At 30.5% G+C, this 20,162-nt stretch overlaps 3 protein-coding genes across 3 annotated transcripts; 1 reads left to right on the top strand and 2 right to left on the bottom strand.

The window, feature by feature from the left end:
* The first annotated feature begins 8,195 nt into the window (after positions 1-8,195).
* LOC105129853 (methylthioribose kinase-like) lies at positions 8,196-11,390 on the top strand. Its single transcript, XM_011032091.1, has 6 exons — positions 8,196-8,481; positions 8,963-9,272; positions 9,408-9,582; positions 9,687-9,888; positions 10,190-10,404; positions 11,039-11,390. The coding sequence occupies exons 1-6, from the start codon at positions 8,296-8,298 to the stop codon at positions 11,205-11,207; spliced, it is 1,257 nt and encodes a 418-aa protein (XP_011030393.1). The 5' UTR covers positions 8,196-8,295; the 3' UTR covers positions 11,208-11,390.
* A 93-nt stretch (positions 11,391-11,483) lies between these two features.
* LOC105129852 (uncharacterized) lies at positions 11,484-12,463 on the bottom strand. Its single transcript, XM_011032090.1, has one exon. The coding sequence runs from the start codon at positions 12,361-12,363 to the stop codon at positions 11,644-11,646; it is 720 nt and encodes a 239-aa protein (XP_011030392.1). The 5' UTR covers positions 12,364-12,463; the 3' UTR covers positions 11,484-11,643.
* A 6,871-nt stretch (positions 12,464-19,334) lies between these two features.
* LOC105129884 (uncharacterized) lies at positions 19,335-20,162 on the bottom strand (the record flags this gene model as incomplete). The annotated part of the gene is made up of 1 exon (XM_011032127.1): positions 19,335-20,162. A coding segment is annotated over one exon (606 nt), but the record flags the coding sequence as incomplete, so codon positions are not given.

The following is a 20,162-nucleotide window of genomic DNA, read 5'->3' as shown; positions in this document are numbered from 1 at the left end:
ATCCTTCTGGTAGCGAGGAAGCTTAAAATTAACTGGAGCAAATTAAATAAACTTATATATATATATAGAACTATTATTACTATGCAAGTTGTGACCATTATAGTGGAAGGGAATACTAAATTAACTACAATAAATAAAATAATAGTAAGGTTTACCTAAACAATGTTAAAAGGTTTTTTTAAAGTTTAAGTAAGATTCAATGAATTTTTTCCAGCACATAATTAATATTGAGAAACTACAGTTATTAGAATCCAAATTTTATTTCATTAAATAAAACTATCGGGTTTATGTTATATATATACTGTTAACAAATAAAATGAAACATACAGTTGATGATGCAGCTAATTGAAATCACATTGGTAAGCTATTAATTAACACCATTTAAAATTCCAGCCTAGCAAGGAGACTTGCAGCATAGCTATTAAATTTTGCAGATCGATTTCGTGAGCAGGTTATCGGATTCTAACCTAAGCTAAATTAAATATTAACTTGGCTAAACTGAGATTATGAAATGGTTGATCCGTGATGAGGTTGATATGACGAAACTCGAAGGAGATTTGTCTAAGCCATCTCAAAGACCAGGTCAGATCTCAGGCGGGCTAGCAAGCAGAGTGCTCTCTTTTTGGGTGGTTTTATTCCGGGATGCGTGTCGGTCTTTTTCATAGAATAAAAGGCCCATCTGGAGGGGGCATACCACGGAAATCGATCCGTCGTACACATACTCATAACCCATTTGTTTAAAGTGGGCCGAGATGTTAAAACATCCAAAAGCTTCACTATTTGCATGTATAAAAGAAACAACACTGAAATACCAGTGGGAACCTCTCCCACTTTCAACTCCTTAAACATCAACAAAGTATTATTAAAAATATAAAATTTTGAAATTTTTTCTAAATCAATCTATGAAATAATTTGATGTAGATTAACCAACTTACTAATTTAAAAAACATTATATTCTATATTTAATTTATCATTCTCATCCTGAATAACATCGATACAATCACTAGGTTTGGTTTTCAATACATGTAATTAATAAATTCTTAAACAATTCTTTTTAAAAAAGGGGGTATATATGTAATAAACTTACTGACCTTTTTTGGCAAAAACAAAGACATCATTGACGTTGCAAAGTCTAGTTTTTGAATTTATTTCGACCAAACTATAATAGGAATCTACTCTGATTTCTCTATTAATAGTGTTATACCAATAACATTTAAATAAAAACACTATATTTTGTTCATTATAATATTACAATTTAATTATCTCATTTAATTTCTTATAATAGTCAACTTCAAACTTATTAGAAGTATAATTATTAAACCCGGACTGGCCTGTCGAGTTAACCTAGGACCCGGCTGACTCAGGACCTGGACCAGTTCGGGTTTATTAAAAGACCAACTAGTGTAATAACCCGGCAAAACCCGGTTGACCTAATGAGTCAACCTATGACCCGAGCGACTCGGACGAATTAGGACCAGACCCAATGCTTTTTTTCCCTTTTTAAATGTGGTTTTTGTCCTTCAGTCTCCCTTCCTATTTCATCATCTTATCTATAATGATTTTTTGTTAGCAACAACAAAGAGGAAAGAAGAGTGAGGGGCGCTGCTGTTAGAGGCTAGTCGAAGAAGAGGCTAGTCGAGCTGGTCTCCTGTGTTAGTGGGCGACAGCTCTGGTTTGGCCAAGAGACGGAGGCAACTGGGGAAGAAGAAGGAGCGGCTTTCTAGTTTTGGCCAAAAAACCAGGGGGATGACTGAGAGAGGGATGAGGGAAGTTGCGGCCGAGGTCTTCATCCTATGCTGCTTGACAAAATGCCTTCTAGAACTAGAGTGAAGAAAGAAGGGAAGATAATGTATTTTATCTTTCAATTTTTGATAGTTAGTCACGCATGGCGGCTGCTTTGGCCAAGCAAAAAGGGAAGCTTTTGGCTAGTTTTGAGAGAGAAAATCTATAGCTAGAGGGAGCAGCAACTTGTTGTTTTATTTGGTAGAGATAGGGAAAAGTTTAGGGCTTTTTGTGTGCCTTTCCTTCAAAATTATTAATTGACTAGGAAATATATTAAATTGCAATGCAGGGCATTCCCCGTAGCTTTTAGAGCCATTTGACAAGAAAATATGGAAACATGTTTTATTGGAAAGAGAAGATAAATTACAAAGTTGTAGGAATATTAATTTTCTTTTGTGTTGAAGTTGTTGTTAACAGCTTTCAAAAGAAAAAAAAAGGAGTGAGTTTTTGGGTTGACCCATAAAACCTAAGACCCGACCTCTTGGCCGGGTCAACCTTTAGGCTGGATTTAATAATTATGATTAGAAGTCAATCCTTTAATAACTATGATTAAAAGTCATGTACATAGTTTCTGATGGAAGCCAATTATCTAATTAATATTAGTGAGATCTTAATCATTTTTTTTTAAGATGACGATGAATGTTCCATAAGAGAAGTTGCAAGCTTGGATCAAGATGAACTTTGTTCAATCCCTGCCGGATAGCTTCAAAAGAGTTGGTAGATTGGAATAATGGAAATGAACAAAATGTGAGCTTGATGCAAGGTATATGTTAAGAGACACCAAGAGCTATTGTCAAAAGATTCAAATGGTGAGATCCAATGATGATGATAACAACATGTCATTAGGTGCTGACCAATAAGAGGCACCTGAAGCACATGCATCGACTCACGACGCTGGCTCAACGAGTGTGGTTCCGTAATGTAGAGGCGATGTCTCTTCATAGTAGAATTCATTCACCTATAAGTATGAGGCATATTGGAATGACAATCTTTCAATGTAAGTTTATTTTGCTTTGATTTGGTTTATGTTTAACAATTTATGAATAAATAATATTTCATTAAAATTATCAATTTTCAAGTTCACAAATATTGAGGCTGACTGAATAATAACATCATCATTTAAATTGTCTATGAAAATTTCATTGTTTCAATGGAGTTAGATTTCCAAACATCCTAATTTGAAACCATAGGTCGATGCATAGTTTACAAGATTTAAGATTAGTATTAACTTAAAATTTTTATAATTTTTTTATGTTAATTCCTCTACTTTATTGAAATTATTGCATTATTTTTTATAAATTTTTACTATAGGGCTAAATTTAAATTTTTACTACAGGGCTAAATTTGAGTGGGATAGAGCAAATAATAATGTTGCAAGGAAGGTTTGGGAGAATCACGCTACAATTATGTGACATAGAAAACAATACGACAATTTTTTTTTGAATTTTAAATATTAAAATTTCGTTTGTTATTAACTCATATATAATACATTTGAATCATATAGGTTGCATGATTTTTGATATAAGGTGTAAAACAAATCTAAAAAATATGCTACAGAAAACGCTCAACCAAGCTGGAATGACGTGACAGTTTGGAAGGATTTTAGGCTGCCATACATTTCGAAGAATATATGAGTGGAATATGGTTAGCACGTGATGTTCGAGCATTTTACACAATGCTTACAATTTGGTGCGAGGATTTGGAGCAGGCAAATTCATGGTTTAATTACTACGCACATTGACGACTTTGTTCTGTTCGTTTCACATGTAAAGTGAATGGTAAGATTTATTTTAATCACATCTATTTTTAATTAATTTTTTTTATTTATAAATATATTTAATTGACAATATTTTTTTTTTCTTATGGGCTACGGATCTTAGACGTGTGCCAAGCCTAATGTAACTTTTTTGTGGAGACGTATGTATGGAGTGAAGATCGCCAAAATAGGATGCAGCAGTTCATCGACAATCGAGCTTAACACTTAGTGGTACATTGGTTTTCAACCATTTTCTTTTATGAGATATTATTTTCTTTAATTTTATGATTTCATTTTTTATTTCCAGAAGATATAGAATGACCGGTTAAAGGAGAGATACAAGGACAATCGTTCGACCCACTTAGATTTTGATCTGGATTTGTGGATCGAGGCAGGATCTTCTGGTGGATCCGATAGAAATTAGGTATAAAAATTCTCTAATATTATGATTGACAACTTACAAACGACTTATAGTGTTTCAATAGTTGGGAGCTCATAATTGTTACCAAGCACTCAGTCTCTGGAGTTTGCAACCTTGCTATAGCAAGGAGTGCAGGAACATACAACCCATCTAAATGAAAAATATGAATAACTCTCTACGGATTATGAAAAACTCTGCCAAATGGTCACGGATATTAGTTCATAGATAGGTGATACATGTGCGTCCCTTTAATGGCCCTTTGGTATTGGGAATGACCAACCTCCTTTTTCTCCTCCTCTAGCATTGCTTTTGTTCTAGTTTCATTGTATTTGAACATATAAATTTGTAATAAATATTTGGCTTTTATATTAAGATAATTTATTTTTGCATACTTGAATTTTATACAAATTTATTTTTTTAATTATTTTCCTTTTCTGTTCAATAGATTTTTTTTTAATTATTACAGAGAAGATTATCGACAGACTTATTCTGTAAGTATATTATAGAGAGTTGAAAAAACATTATTGAAAATGCCACTTCAACCGTTACATCATCGACAAAATTATTCTGCCGGTATTTTATAGAGAGTTGAAATAAAATTACTCTAAATATCACTGCCAATCACCAACAAAATCATTTCATTAGTATATTCCACTTGGTAAATTTTTTTGGCGCTCAATGTCCATCTGTACAATTATCGAGTTTTTTGTTTATTGACGAATTAGAAATTATCGACAAGGTTTTTATAACAACCGCATTCCATCCATGAATCCGTTGGTAAAATACGCACCGACAGAATGGTAGAATAAATGCTAACAGAATATTCTATCAGTAAAACTATTAAATGTAATAGTGATTTGACAATCACATTTACAAGAAAAAGATAATATATTTAACCTTTACAATATATGCATCCATAAATGTAATTGTAATATATTGCAAGTGGCTAACATAAGACTTCCCCAAACATTCAATCATATTCTTGTTAGCTTCATATTTTTAAACATCCCATAATCATTGTGAGAGAACGTACGCTTACGAATCACTGCCATACACAACAGAAAGCATGTTCATAACAACAATACGTTTATTTTTGTAGTTGAAGTTTAAAAAAATTGATTTTCAAAAATTACTTTTATTTTATTGTGGTATGTTTAATTTAAATAGATATTTGATTAAAACTGTGACTGAAAATACTTTTTAAGAAATAATAAATTATAAGTGTTTGTTTAAAAGTGTGATTGAAATTGATAATATATGTTAAGTTACTATAAAAGACAACTAATTTATTTATTAATTTGCATTGTATTTAAATCTACATTTACATAGATAAATTAAAAAGAAGGAAACTTATTTTTTATTGTATTTAAATATAAATAGTCATAAGATAAATTAAAAATAGGATGTAATTAATTTACAAAGATTGAGATATATTTTGTAATGTAAGATGGAATGTGTTGAACCATTATATTATAGTTCTTTAAATTTTGTAACGTAAGATGGAATGTGTTGAACCATTATATTATAGTTCTTTAAATTTTAAAATATTAATTTTAAATTTTAGTTAAATAGTTCTAAGATTTGTTAAATGGAGCGTGTTTGGGTGTGAAGCAGGTTGGTGATACTTTTTATCAACCTGTGGTGTAAACATTAAAAGTACATAGATTTGCTATTTCAAAACTTGATTTTATTATTACCAAATAAATATTTATTTTGATTTGTCTGTAATACAGAAATAATCATGTAAACTAACACTTTTATAATATCCTAGCAAAACACATAAAATCTTGAAGACAAAAGGGAAAGAAAAGACGAAAGGGAAAGAAAAGACGAAAGATTATATGTTTTGATTTAATTTAAAATAAGAGATACTCAATTTGTTAAAATCAAAACGTCTTATTTTTAAAATCATATACGATATGCTTTGATGAATCTAAACTAAACATTTGTTTTAGACTAGTAAGAGAGAATGTGCTTTAAAAGGTACAAAATACAAAATAGATATCTAAAGTGCTAAACTAGAAGCTAGACAAATGATCATCCATATGCTAAAGTATTTTTTTTATTTTAAATAAAACATACTTTTTAGAAGATATAAAAAATTTAAAAATATTTTATCATTTTTTAATTGTATAAAATTTAAACCTTAATTTTTTTATTTTTATATATTTTATTTTGAATATTTTTTCAATTTTATCCTATAAAATTTGATTTAATTTTATTTTTTTACAACTTTAATCCTTATTCTTTTATTTGTTATTTGTTTTTCTTTTATCTTTTTCTTAATTAAATTTTTTTACAGATTATATCAAATTTGATCCTCAAACTTTTGATTACTATATATATTGTGTTTTGGATATTTATTTTTCAAATTTATCTTTTAAACTTTACTTTTTATATTAACTTTGATTCTTATTTTTATAATAATTATTTTTTTCCTTATCATTTTTTTATTAAAATTTTTATCTATTAAATTTGATCCTCGTTCTTTTTATTGTTACTTATTTTATTTGAAATAATTTATTAAATGTTAACTATTAGTATTTTAATTTCTTCAACTTTTAATTTTTTTAATTTTGAATATTTATTTTTTTAATTTTGATTATTATTTATTTTATTTGATATAATTTATAAAATTATTTTTTTTCAATTGCATTCTCATTCAATTTTTTAATTTGTAAGATTTGTTCCTCATTATTTTAATAAACTTGAGAAAAATAAAAAATTAATAATTTATTTTTCATCTTATTTTTCATAATATAACCAAACACTGAAAAATATTTTTTAACTTATTTTCCATTACACTAGCAAACATTAGAAAATAATTCATTTTTCTAGAATTTATTTTTTTAAAAAAACTACTTTCCTGCAAACAAATGGGGTGTAAATAAAAAAAAATTAATTGATTACTTTGACTTAATTTCTAGAAAAATTTGAATTAATTTTTAGAAAAGTATTTTTCTTTTATTTTGAATAAAAAACACTTTTTAGAAACTATAAAAAATTGAAAAATATATTATTATTTGTTAATTATATAAAATTTGATCCTTAATTTTTTAATTTTTTTATATTTTATTTAAAATATGTTTTTATTTTTATCCAGTAGAATTTGATTTAATTTTATTTTTTTACTAACTTTGACTTTTATTTTTTTGATTGTTATTTGTTTTTCTCTTATTTTTTTTAAGTAAAATTTTTTATCTATTAAATTTGATCACTATTTTTTTAATTATTATTTATTTTATTTGAAATAATTTACAAAATTAATTTTTTAATTCATCATCTTTAATTTTTTTATTTGTTAGATTTTGTCATCATTCTCTTGATTATTATTTATTTTATTTAAAATAATTTATAAAATTAGTTTTTTAACTTTATCCTCCTTCAAAAAATTTTATCTATTAGATTTGGTCTTTATTATTTTAATAAACTTGAAAAATATTTAAAAATTTATAAGTTTTTTTCTAGTTTATTTTTTAAGATATAATCAAATATTAAAAAGTATTTTTTTCATGGTATTATCTAAACATTAAAAAATAATTTACTTTTTAAAAATTTATTTTTCATTACAATAATGTTTTAAAATGAAATAAGTTTTCAAAAAACAAGAGGACCTGAATAAAATCTTTAGTTGTACTATTTCTTTAATGAATTTTAATTTAATAACTTAGTTATTGTTACCTTTTTCAGCTTTTAAAATGTAAAATCAAAACTAAATTAAACTTTTTTTTTTAAATAATCGAAATTATCTAATAATTTCTTTTAAAAATCATTCCGTTTGATCGATTAATTTGCTAAGTTCTGTTTCTAATAATTGTTGCTGCAAGAATACGCTTATCCTAATCCTAGTATTCAGGTTTCTTTAGGAATGTGGTTTAAATTTTTCTTTCAAATTTTAAATATTTTTATTACAAATATTTTTTTTATATTTTTAAATTATTCTAATATATTAATCTTAAAAAATATTATTTTAATATATTTATAAGTAAAAAATATTTTAAATGATACATCTTAAATAAACCAGTTAGATTGACGAATTAAAAGCAAGAACCCGACTAGACTGAGGGTGTTTCACGAGTTAAAACACTATTTATTTAATATTATATTTTTTATTTAAAATTAATTTTTTTTATAATTTTAGTGTATTAAAATTGAAAATAATTTTTTTATAAAATATTATTTTAATATATTTCCAAAATAAAAAAACACATGCAGAAAAAAATTACCTCAAACCTGTTAACATCTTCAACATGAGTCGCCACCTTTTCCTAACATCTCACTTCTCTCCCCCTTGGAATCCTCACAGCCAGAAAAAGTTCAACATCGTCAATAAAAAATGGCATTCACAGAGTTCAGGCCGCTGGCCGAGAAATCTTTAATTGAGTACATTAAGGCCACTTCTGTTTTGTCAGATAAGATCGGTAACAATTTCGGTGACTTGAAGATCAAAGAAGTCGGTGATGGGAATCTCAATTTCGTCTACATAGTCGGTAGTCCATCTGGGTCTTTTGTCATCAAGCAAGTAAGTGAAACAAATGGGGTTGGGTCTATGTTTTTTATTTCGTGTTTAAAATCCATGTGGGTTTGTTTTGTTATGGGAGAACGTAGAGAATGAAGTGAATTTGTAATTTTGAAGTCTTTTTTAGGCCCTCTTGAACAAGCACTTCTTAAGAAAAAACTAATAATGTGTTATAACTTCTTCAATTTGTATTTGAACACTATAGGGGGTCAGTGTTTCAATGCTACGATATGTTAAACGACCAATTAATTTATATCTCTCTCGCATTATCTCGTTGAATTCGCTTAAAATTTTGAATTTCATCATGTCTGCTACTAGATGACATAGTCAGTTTTATAAGTTAATTGTTAAGTTAATGAGATGAGATACAAATTCAGTGTTCAAAATAGTTTTTCGTTTCATATGAGGTAAATGGGATGGAAATATCTGGGATTATATTTGAACTGGTTATTTGTTGTTCTAATCTAGTAGTGTTTATGTTCAGGCACTTCCATACATACGATGCATTGGAGAATCATGGCCAATGACAAAGGAAAGAGCATATTTTGAGGCTTTGGCACTCAGAGAGCATGGCCGATTGTGCCCGGAAAATGTGCCTGAAGTTTATCATTTTGACCGTACTATGTCTGTGATTGCTATGCGATATTTGGAGCCCCCACATATAATCTTGAGAAAAGGGTTGATTGCTGGAATTGAGTATCCCTTGCTAGCAGAACACATGTCTGATTATATGGCAAAGACTCTTTACTACACTTCGCTTCTCTATCGTACTACCACTGAGCATAAACGTGATGGTAAGTAATTCTACTCTGTTGTTTATTATTTTTTTTTAATTTGCTATTTGTCATATTCAGTTTCTCACTGGTGCATTGCAAATGGCGACCTTGAAGAAATGTTTCTGATGTGCGCACTATAAATGCTCTATGCAGTTGCTGAATTCTGTGGGAATGTGGAGTTATCCAGGCTTACTGAGCAGGTTGTTTTCTCTGACCCATACAAAATATCTCAATATAATCGTTGGACTTCCCCTTATCTTGACCGTGATGCCGAGGCTGTCCGTGAAGATAATATTTTAAAACTCGAAGTTGCTGAGTTGAAATCCATGTATTGTTTCATTTTTGTTGCTCAGTCATTTCACAAGATGTAACGGGATGTCCCCTTTTATTAAGATGATCATATGATTTACCAGAGTTTTTTTTCCCTCATAGGTTTTGTGAGAGAGCCCAAGCCTTAGTACATGGAGATCTCCACACTGGTTCTGTCATGGTTACCCATGATTCTACTCAAGTTATAGATCCAGAATTTGCATTTTATGGTCCAATGGGTTTTGATATTGGAGCTTTTATTGGAAATTTGATTTTGGCCTTTTATGCTCAAGATGGGCATGCTGATCAAATGAATGACCGAAAAGTATGTCTTAGTTACCATTATGTGCTTTTTAATTTTATTTCCTTTTCTCTTATTTTGAAATGCTTTCTCCATAACCTTCATTTATGTATCAACTAAAAATATTTTACAAGTGCCTAATTTTGTATTTATATCTTATTCCTCTCTTTATTTGTGGGATGTGCTTCTTTTAGGTCATGTTTCAATAAACGAGGAGGTAGTTTCAGTTTGCTTATGAACTGGAAGGCACAACGTTTTACTTTGTAATTCATTTATTATCTGTTGTTTGTTGAGGTTTGTCTCTGAAAGTTGTACTCGTATGCAGAGATATAAAGAGTGGATTTTAATGACAATCAGAGAGACCTGGAGTCTTTTCTACAAAAAGTTCACTGCACTCTGGGATGAGCACAAGGATGGCTCTGGTGAGGCATATCTTCCAGAAATTTATAATAATCCTGAGCTTCGGGTGCTTGTACAGAGAAAATTCATGCAAGACTTGCTCCATGACACCTTGGGATTTGGTGCGGCTAAAATGATAAGGTGAGTTGACATGTGTTTTCCTAAAATTCTTGTACTTAAAGAACTTATATTTGCTAAAATGATAAGGAAAGTTATGCGGCTTGTTTCACCATCCCGTCTATCATGAGACTACATCATCATATATGTTTCCAGGACATGGTCTTTTTCAATTTTAACTTTTGGCGTTGGTTTTAGACTTCTATACAATACATTGTTTTTCAACAAAAAGCTACTCTAGAAACCTTATTCCAAACTAGTTAGGGAAAACTGCATGGCTGCTTCTTCACCTTTGGTCCCATGTAAAGCCACTAAATAGATCATTAATGTTCACTAGGATCTGAGACTATTTAGGAAGTCTAAACAGGGGGGGACATCTTAAGTTGGGAAGACAAAGCTTGATATCAATCAGCTTTTGGCCTGGGAAATGGACGTAAATCATTTGGATCATGTGATCTTTTGAAGGAAAGAATCCATCATTTTTAGTTTTAGTGATGCATGACCTACTGGAAAACTGATTATAACTTGGCTTGTAGTGGGAAACTGCAATTTCATAACCGGATTGTCCCATCTTATTTTTTTGTGAAATTAAATCGTCCTATTTCTAAGAATGTGTTAAATTGAATGCAACATGTTGATTTAAATCTTTGCATGACAGGAGAATTGTTGGCGTAGCCCATGTTGAGGATTTTGAATCAATTAGTGATGCTAGCAAACGAGCCAAATGCGAGCAGCAGGCTCTTGACCTGGCGAAGGTGGTTCTCAAAGAAAGGAAAAAATTCCAATCCATTGATGAAGTTGTATTAGCCATTCAGCAAGTGCAGTGATGACATGCTTGGGGGTAAAGTTTTGGTTTAAATATTGGAGCTTTGGTTGAGTTGTTTTCAGTAAAAACGCAGTTCCCGCAACATTATATCAGATTGTAATTTTCCTCTGAAGGAAAAGAAATAAATCTGCATTCCTCCTCTGTGAGAGTAATTTAATAATTTTCTTGGAACTCCTTCCGTTTCCGTTTTTGTAGGATCACTGGAAATGCGTTCTCTATCTGACTCTCGGGGCCGGCCATGGCCAATTTGAAAGCAAATGGAAAAATGCATTTCATCTTTTAAATTGGATCGATGGATGCGTACATGTATGGAGAAATGTCATTGCAGGAAATCAAGGTCGCTGAAAGGAAACTAATTTTGAAGTGATCGTTCTTAGAAGTTGCCGCTGCAATTGTCCATTATATATTGATGCGAGCAATTACAAGCGTGCAACATTCTATAATTTCAGCCCTTTATTAACTAAGCTCTTCCATATTCCGTACTTGGCCTTGTAGTTTCTCCAAAGCTCATCAACAGTCTTCCCCAGCAGATCAACAAAGTACTGAGCACTATAACCAGTTCTCATCTTATTGTTAAGCTCTGCCACAAACCCATTTCTAAGATCATTACAATAGTCCAAAAACCTAGCAGTAACATCATACCCTTGATCCCACCTATCACCCTGCCCTGGTTGCACCCAGTGACTAGGTGTGTAATTAGCCTTTAACCTTACAAAATCAGCGATCCCTTCAATTAATCCTCCTGGAGTTGTTCCGTTACCGTCCCATTGCCATATGTGTGCCATTTCATGGTAAAGCACCCCACTGAACTCTCTTTCCAGATCACCAGTGTAGTTCCCTATGTAATTGCTGCTGACATGAATCTCATTGTTATCAGCGTATGCAACACCATCCATGTCATCTATGAACAAGTCCACCCTATGAACATTTTTTCTATCTGCTGGGTTAGTCTGTTGGAAGATACTCCATATGAATGCTGTTGCGAACGCTAGTATATGCTTGCTATGATCCACCCCGATGTCACCTGCGAACCTGGCTCCACCAGCCGTTGCACAAGCGTTGTTGGTGACAGTGTAGGCCGTCAAGTCCTCGGCTGCAACGGTATTGGTTGCTAGTATTACAAGCAAAGAGAGAAACAGATGCGGTGAAAGTACCATGGTCAAGAAAGAAGAAAGAAGTGCACTATATATATAGTTCTTCAGGTTGTGTTTGATTTGCACTGGATATGAGTTGCTGCTCCATGGTTTATATAGGGAGTGAGGCACGACCACAGTAGCAAGCGGTTCAGAATTATGTAAATGTTCAGCCGGCCGACAACTAGTCCCTTTTCTCCTGTGAGGATGCGGCCATGAGGATTGACAGCTAGTCCCTTCTCTCTACAATGAAGGGTGGGTAAAGAAAAATAAAAGCAACGAGAACCCAATAAATTAATCTCTTGGTTCTGCATTTATAAGAAGTTTTACTTTGAATCTAATTAAAAGGTTAATTAAAAAGTTGGAAAATATGTTTGTTAATGACATATAAGATGTTAATTATGTTGCTTGTTCTTCATGTTTTCTAAATCTCATGATATACCATCAAAACCCATATCTAAGAGTTAAAATTGTACATTTTACTTAAAACAAGATTGTTTTGCTAATCAATATTATTTTTATTAATTATTATGGTGAATAAAGAATTAGATTTAGTTAAGCATGTGCTTATGAATTTTCTTTAAGATAGAAATAAAAAATGTGTGAGGTAAATTGATAAGTAACATGAAATCATATATTTAGGCTACATTTGTTTTGCAGAAAACATTATTAAAAAAAAAAAAAATTCTCCCTCTTTCATATTTGGTGAAACTTAAAAAAATATTCAAGATATTTCTTTGCTAATCTCTCACACACACAAAATCCTATATGCTCCACTTGGGTGGATTTGTTTTCCACATTTCACAAAGAACAAGCATTTTCATAAAAATTCTTAAAAAACATTGTATTTATTTGTTAATTTTCTTTTAATTTTTTGGAAAAAGGATTAAGAAATGAAAAACTAAACAAAACGTGTTTACTTATTAAGAATGAGATTTTTTTCTTCTTGGAAACATGTGTTTTTTTAATTATCCACTTTTAAAAAAATTGAAAACACAGAGATTGTTACTTTTCAAATTCCCCACTAACAAGACAAAGATTTTATTTGGTTCACCTAATGTTTTGTTACAATGTTTGTGGGGAAATGTCCATTATCAATGTCTTTTAGCCATGCTGCTCCCAGCATATGACGAAGGCGATCAGACAAAAAATGACTATGGTCCTTCTTTATTAATACCATACCAAAGACCAAAGACCATGCAGGAATGCAGATATATATATATTACCAACGCATGAATACATACAATGCAGGCAAAAAAAAAAAAAAAATGTGAGCCGGGTTGCGTGGATTGACCTCTTTATCGTTTTTTTCCCATTGTACGTCAAACTTGGACCACATATTTGTGTGGAACGAATATTTCATTCACTAAATAAACAGAGGATTGCAATGTTTACGGAATACAATAAGTACTGCAAGCAACACAAACTGGGACCTCTTCTAATCACACCAATTGTTTTAGATACTTAAGTAGTTTATGTGTGGGTTGAATTAATTTTTTAATATGAAAAAATATTTAAGTTATAAAAAATTATTTGATATTATTTTTAAATTTGATTCTATAAATTATCTTGAAATCTCTTGATTTGACTCGTTGTATAACTTTTAAAATTATATTGTGTGAAAGTTATCTCGATAAATTCAGTTGACTTGATTGGTTTAAAAATAACTTAAATAATTATTAAAAAAAATATGAGGATTAAATTGAAAAAAATAAAAATAAAAAGAAAAAAGAAAAACAGAGTTAAATTGAAAAAAAAAGAAGGAAATCTTTGGAATGAAACTCCATAGACAGAGTTAAATTGAAAAGAAAAAAAGGAAATCTTTGGAATGAAACTCCATAGAGAATCCGGTAATCCAGATATACACGCACACATATTCATATGCATGCACATGCAATAATATGTCCATCTCCTTTCACATGAAGATTATTCATAAAAATCTCAAGTGGGGTCAAGAATGATCGACTTTTGAAATGGAGGTATGAGCTTAATTGTTGAGTTTCTCAAACCATATACATATAGCAAAAATAATAAGTTAATTTTTTTTTAAAGAGTTCTAAAGATCCCATTAGAAAAATCTAGAGTTGTTTAGAGTTTATATAAAGATTAATTGAAGATCAAATGCTTTTTTTTTTTACTTTGAATAATTAGTTCAAGGTTGGGTTGTTGCAAATCACAAGTTGTCAAAGTGTCTAGCTTCTAATGATAATCCAAACAAACTATTAGTGATAAGTCTCATAAATTCTTTTAGGAGAGAAAGATTCCTATACCTTTAAGTGTAAGCTCTTTTCTTTTAAGTTTAGGAATTTCTGTATTGTACTATTGTAACAAAAAATAAAAAACATGACATTTTATTTATAAGAAAACTTGAAAGCTTTATAAATCAAAAAAATATCAATGTGCCCCTTAAATAATATCATATATATTATTTTAGAATAATTTTAAAACTTTATTCAATCAAGTCCCTACTTAATTTTTTCTAGGTCAAGAATTGTAGTCTTTTATATTAATTGCATTTTAGTCCTTAATTTCTAGAATTTATTTACAATCATATCACACTTGATTAATCATCCCATTTTAATTTCTAACAAATTGTTATTATATGTGTGAACAATTAGGTTCCTAATAAGTTGACCCAAATATAAATTATAATTCTAAATAAAATAAAATAAAATTCAACAATTGAATTTGTTATCAATTCAACAATTGATTGATTTATATTTGAAGATCAAGTATAATGTCTAGCAACTTGTCATGATTCCCTAAATATTAAAAAAATCATAAGTGATTTGATTTAATTTTTTAGTGACTAGTTTTTCAGTGTAACTATTATTCTTTCATCAATAATGTTTTGATGTAGATATTATAACATGAAGTAAGTCTACTTAGTTAAATTATTTTAGTTCTCAACACTACAGTTATTGATTCTTTGTATAAGATTTGAAACTCTTTTCAAATCTCATTCTTCTTTAGCTAAAGATTTTATAGTCAATACTATTTGAAACCAAATAAAATATTTTTACTAATTCACTTAGGGTGATGAATCTTCTCTTGATTACTCAAATACTTGCATATAATTTATGTTATAACCAATATTTACATGTTTGTTACCCTTGATTAGGATAAAATATGATCAAGATCAAAACATAACACTCCTTGTATAATATAACTTAGTGATCTCAATTTTAAGGATTGCGTAACTATCCCAATTTCTAAGTGATCTATTTATTTGAAATTATCTTACAGGTTAGTTTAGTATACATGTCATTTGAGAAGTATCTGCATATTAGTTTCAAATATCCCTCATATCTCAATTTATGAGGGCAATTGCTTCTTTTTGTAAAGGAATGAACGTAACATACACCAATCTTAACAACTCTAATTATTGTCCAGTCTAAATAGAATATTGATAAGGAACATTTAGGAACAATGTTTTGAAGTAATATAAATATTATAATTATAATAATTTTATAATTTTTTATGCAAAACATCTTGTCTATGTACATAGATTAAGACAATATCATTTTTTTTTATCAATAATACACACACACACACACACACAAACTAAATCCACTCCCATTAACTTTTTTATAAACAAAAGGTTCCTTCATATCTTTAATGAAATTAAATTGTTAGATTATCTCATCAAAACATATATTCCAACTTCTTGAAGCTTGCTTAAGTCTATAAAGGAATTTTTATAGCTTGAATATTTTATTGGTAAATCTTTTAGATTCAAAACTTTTAGATTGTGTCTTTTACAGATCTTTGTAATGATTTTCATTTAGGAATGCAACTTTAAAATCCATTTGTCAAATCTTATAATCATGGTATGGAACTATAACAAATAAAATCCTTATGAATTTTCACATAGCTATTGGTGAGAAGGTTTTATCAAAATCAACATCTTGTCTTTGTTTGTAACCTTTGACATCTAGTCTAGTTTTGTATGTTTATACATTGTCATCCATATAAGTCTTTCTCTTAAATACTCATTTATATTTAATGAGTTTTATCTCTTTAAGTGGATTAACTAAAGTACATACCTGGATGGCATAGATAAAATTCATTTTAGATTTCATGGATGTAAATCATTTCTCATAATCAATATTAGATATTGATTTCATATATTCAATAGGCTCATCAAGTATGAGCAACTAATCATAATTAGCTTCCACAAGAAATTAATATCTTAATAGTGTATTAGGTGTCCTACTAGGCCTATGGTGTTTTTATGTTTTTTAGTCTTAGACTGAACATGAAATGTTAGCCTAAAGCTCTAGCTCTATTTAGATGTTAATTTATGATTTCTAAACTTTTTTAAGTTATATTTTTCTTTTACCTTTCCTTTCAAGAACAAATTATTTCTTTAAAAATGTAGCATATTTTAAGATAAATATCTTTTGCTCAAAAGAATGGTAGAAATAATATCCAATTGATGTTTTTAAATATTTAACAAACTTATAATTATCTAACTTAGTTCCTAGCTTTTAAGAAACTATATATTTCACATAAGATGTGTATCTTAAATCTTTAAGTATGATAAGTTCAGTCTCTTATCATTTCATATCTTATATGCATTCTCGTCAATAAAAGAATATTTTGTGGTTTGGTTTTGAACAAAAATTCCAAAACAAAATGAATATTGTTTTTTTGAAAATTTAACCCAAATTGAATCAAATAAAAGAACAAAATCAATTGATTTGGTTTAGTTTTTATATTTTTAAAAGCTGAATAAGTCTAATTTAATTTAAGAGTATTTAGATGGGTTAATTTTTTCAATGAGCTTAATTTATAAAAGTTTTTGTTTGATTTTTTTTTCTAAAATCTGAAACAAAAGCAAGCCAAATCTTAAGTTTTTTAAGAGTTTTTTAACATACATTATTCAAAAGATTCAAACAATCATTCCGTGTGATTAATTTTAAATCATTTTTGACAAATATCCCAAATAATTCAATTGATTTGCTCAACCCTAGTCTATTTCATGAAAATGCTATTTCACAGTGTGTGATTATCTCATAATCATTATTAAAATATAATTACCCAAAATATAGATTATCTTGGTATAGCACATGTTCGTAGTTTCTGGAGCATGCCAAACATTGTGTTCCCCAGAACAGGTGCCTTTTTTTCAGTTCATTGATTGTAACATAGAGGTATTTAATTTTCTTTTCAATTGAAGAGTTTAGTAACAACCGGTTTTTTAGTCAGCTTAACGTTTTTTAACTTTCGATATACATAAAGTTGAATGACTCTGTGTTTCGACCAAATCATTGAATAATGTGCCTAATGTTACAAAAGAGTGAGCTCCATAATTTTCTCCAAACCCTCCCCGTATGTATTTTAGTTTCTCTGAGGATCACTCAGATTCAGATGAACTCAAAATATGTGCTGGGGAGTGGATGCATGTCTCTGTGAGCATCTAGAAAATCAAAGTTGTTGTTCTGTCTAGAACATGTTTTTGCTATTTGACTTCCACTCAGGCTCTTCCCTCCCTGCCTGCCTGGTCAATTCAAAATTGTTGCTGTCGTTCTTACATGGCTTCTCCCCTTCAGTATAAAGTATTTCTTCACAACAATTATAGCATTTTAAATGACCCTTTGAGCTAAAATCATCTTAAGAACAAGAAATCGATGAGCAATTAGGAAGCTAATTGATACTGAAAATGATCCATCCTCACACTGTAAAAAGATTTAACAATCCGAGAACCGGCACAGGCATATTCCTTTCATGATGTGTGTATAAATCATGATCGGAATCGTGGGATCGCATACAATCGAGATCAAGCGTGCACATATCCCAACGTTAATTAGTGCTTTCCGTGTCATATTGCTATAAGACATATCACTTGAATTCATTCTTATTGCAGAATCAATCTTGCCACTGCCACTGCCACTGCAATATAAAATTGTTTGAAATGGACCAAGGCTGCGTACTGGTAAGGATAATAACAGTGCTGGCTGATACATTTGTGGAAGCCAACAAGGACTGATTAAGTTTTGTGTTGACATGGTAACATTTATTTAATTTATTTGGCAATAATTCCCTCTCCTCTTAATCCGTGGAAAAACACCTGTCCATGAGAAGACATGTTCTCTTAATTGACTAGAAATAATGCAAATAGAGAAACAACTATATCTGTATGGGAAGATGACAAATGGAAGATCAGTAGCATTGGCTTTCCTTTATTTTTCTTCTTCAGCTGCTCAACGTTGACTTCAGGATTTTTATTCTTCAATACTCATGAAAAAAACATTTAAAGTGCTATCTATATTTTCTTGTTAAGTTTAATAACGAATTGGGAAGCTAAAATTTGTGTTCTGTTCTATCATACTTCAGAGTGAACAAGGGTTTTTTCTCATCTTTTCTTTTTGGGAGGTCCAATTGCTCCGATGGGAGGAGTTAGCGAGCCCTGCCCCAGTTAACGTCCGATTGTGGCAGTAACAATCACAGGATTACCACTAAAGTTGTAATTCATTGACTTGTAAAGTATTACCACTCGTGAATCAAAACACACTAGCGCATGATGCTAGTGGGGGAGCTTTCGTCTGTCAGAAAACAGAACAGAAATTTGTTGTGGTTTGTCTATGCATGAGATGGAGACTGAAGCAATTAACGAATCAGAGAAGGGAAGTAGATCGATTCTCTTGACAGATATTTGGGTACAATGAATTCGCTAGGTTTTACGATAATTTAACAGTAACCTTTCCTTTGTTTCTCTAATAGAAGGGATTCGAACTAGACTTCCTCTTTTAAGGCATTTAAATTCAAAATTTGTGTGTGAAACACACGGCCGGGTTTTCTTGTGTGCCTTGGTGGTTTTGAATTATCTGAAGATTTTATAGTGACATGAGTACCGTGTGATACTGGTGAAGCATAAGATATGGAATCATCATATTTCTTCACAATACTTTGATGATTCCATTTTCACAGATTTCAAGCAAAGCACTTAGTAGTATTGCTTTCATGGATAACTTGATGATGAGAAGTCCTTCTTTCTCATGGTTAATGATTTTGCTAATTAACATCCGTGAGATCTGTGTTCTAATAGAAAGCTTAGCAGCAAAATGAATAAGGGCACTCGAAAAAAAATACAATTTTCATGAAATAATTTTTGCCCATCTGAAATGGGTTTTATTTAGGATCATAGGTATATTTGTGCGAGCTGCTAAAAGTGTAACATTTCAAATATTCAGCTCTTAGTTAGCCAAGCTCTTCTATTTTCCATCCTTGGCCTTGTAGTCTCTCCAAAGCTGATCAACTTTCTTCCCGAGCAGATCAACAAAGTACTGAGCACTATAACCAGTCTTCATTTTCTTGTTAAGTTCAGCAACAAACCCATTTCTAAGACCATTACAGTAGTCCAGAAACTTAGCTGTAACATCATAACCTTGATCCCACCTGTCACCTTGCCCTGCTTGCACCCAATGGCCAGGTGCATAATTAGCCTTCAACCTTACAAAATCAGCAATCCCTTCAATTAGTCCTCCTGGTGTTTGTCCATTACCATTCCATTGCCATATGTGTGCCATTTCATGGTAAAGCACCCCAGTGATTTCTCTTCTGACATCACCTGAATAGTTTCCTATATAATCGTTGCTAACATGGATTTCATTGCTGCTTGCATAGGCAACACCACCCATGACATCTACGAATAAGTTGACTGTTTGAACATTTTTTCTGCCGGCGGCATTAGATTGCTTGAAGGTTCTCCATATGAAATCTGTAGCAGATGCGAGTGTTTTCTTGCTGTAATCGACCCCTATGTCCCTGGTGAATCGGGCTCCACCAGCGGTTGCACTGGCTCTGTTGGTGACAGTGTA

The sequence above is a fragment of the Populus euphratica genome, unplaced genomic scaffold (genome assembly GCF_000495115.2).
Source record: "Populus euphratica unplaced genomic scaffold, PopEup_1.0 scaffold34.1, whole genome shotgun sequence".
Lineage (NCBI taxonomy): Eukaryota > Viridiplantae > Streptophyta > Magnoliopsida > Malpighiales > Salicaceae > Populus > Populus euphratica.
Note: the sequence above shows the minus strand (reverse complement) of the source record. Positions and strands in the feature narration are given on the sequence as shown.

Excerpts from the sequence above, each read along its gene's own strand:
- LOC105129853 (XM_011032091.1), top strand. The coding sequence starts at position 8,296 with ATGGCATTCACAGAGTTCAGGCCGCTGGCCGAGAAATCTTTAATTGAG. Across the intron at positions 9,889-10,189 it reads ATCAAATGAATGACCGAAAA|AGATATAAAGAGTGGATTTT; the intron begins GTATGTCTTAGT and ends ACTCGTATGCAG. Across the intron at positions 10,405-11,038 it reads GGTGCGGCTAAAATGATAAG|GAGAATTGTTGGCGTAGCCC; the intron begins GTGAGTTGACAT and ends TTTGCATGACAG.
- LOC105129852 (XM_011032090.1), bottom strand. The coding sequence starts at position 12,363 with ATGGTACTTTCACCGCATCTGTTTCTCTCTTTGCTTGTAATACTAGCA.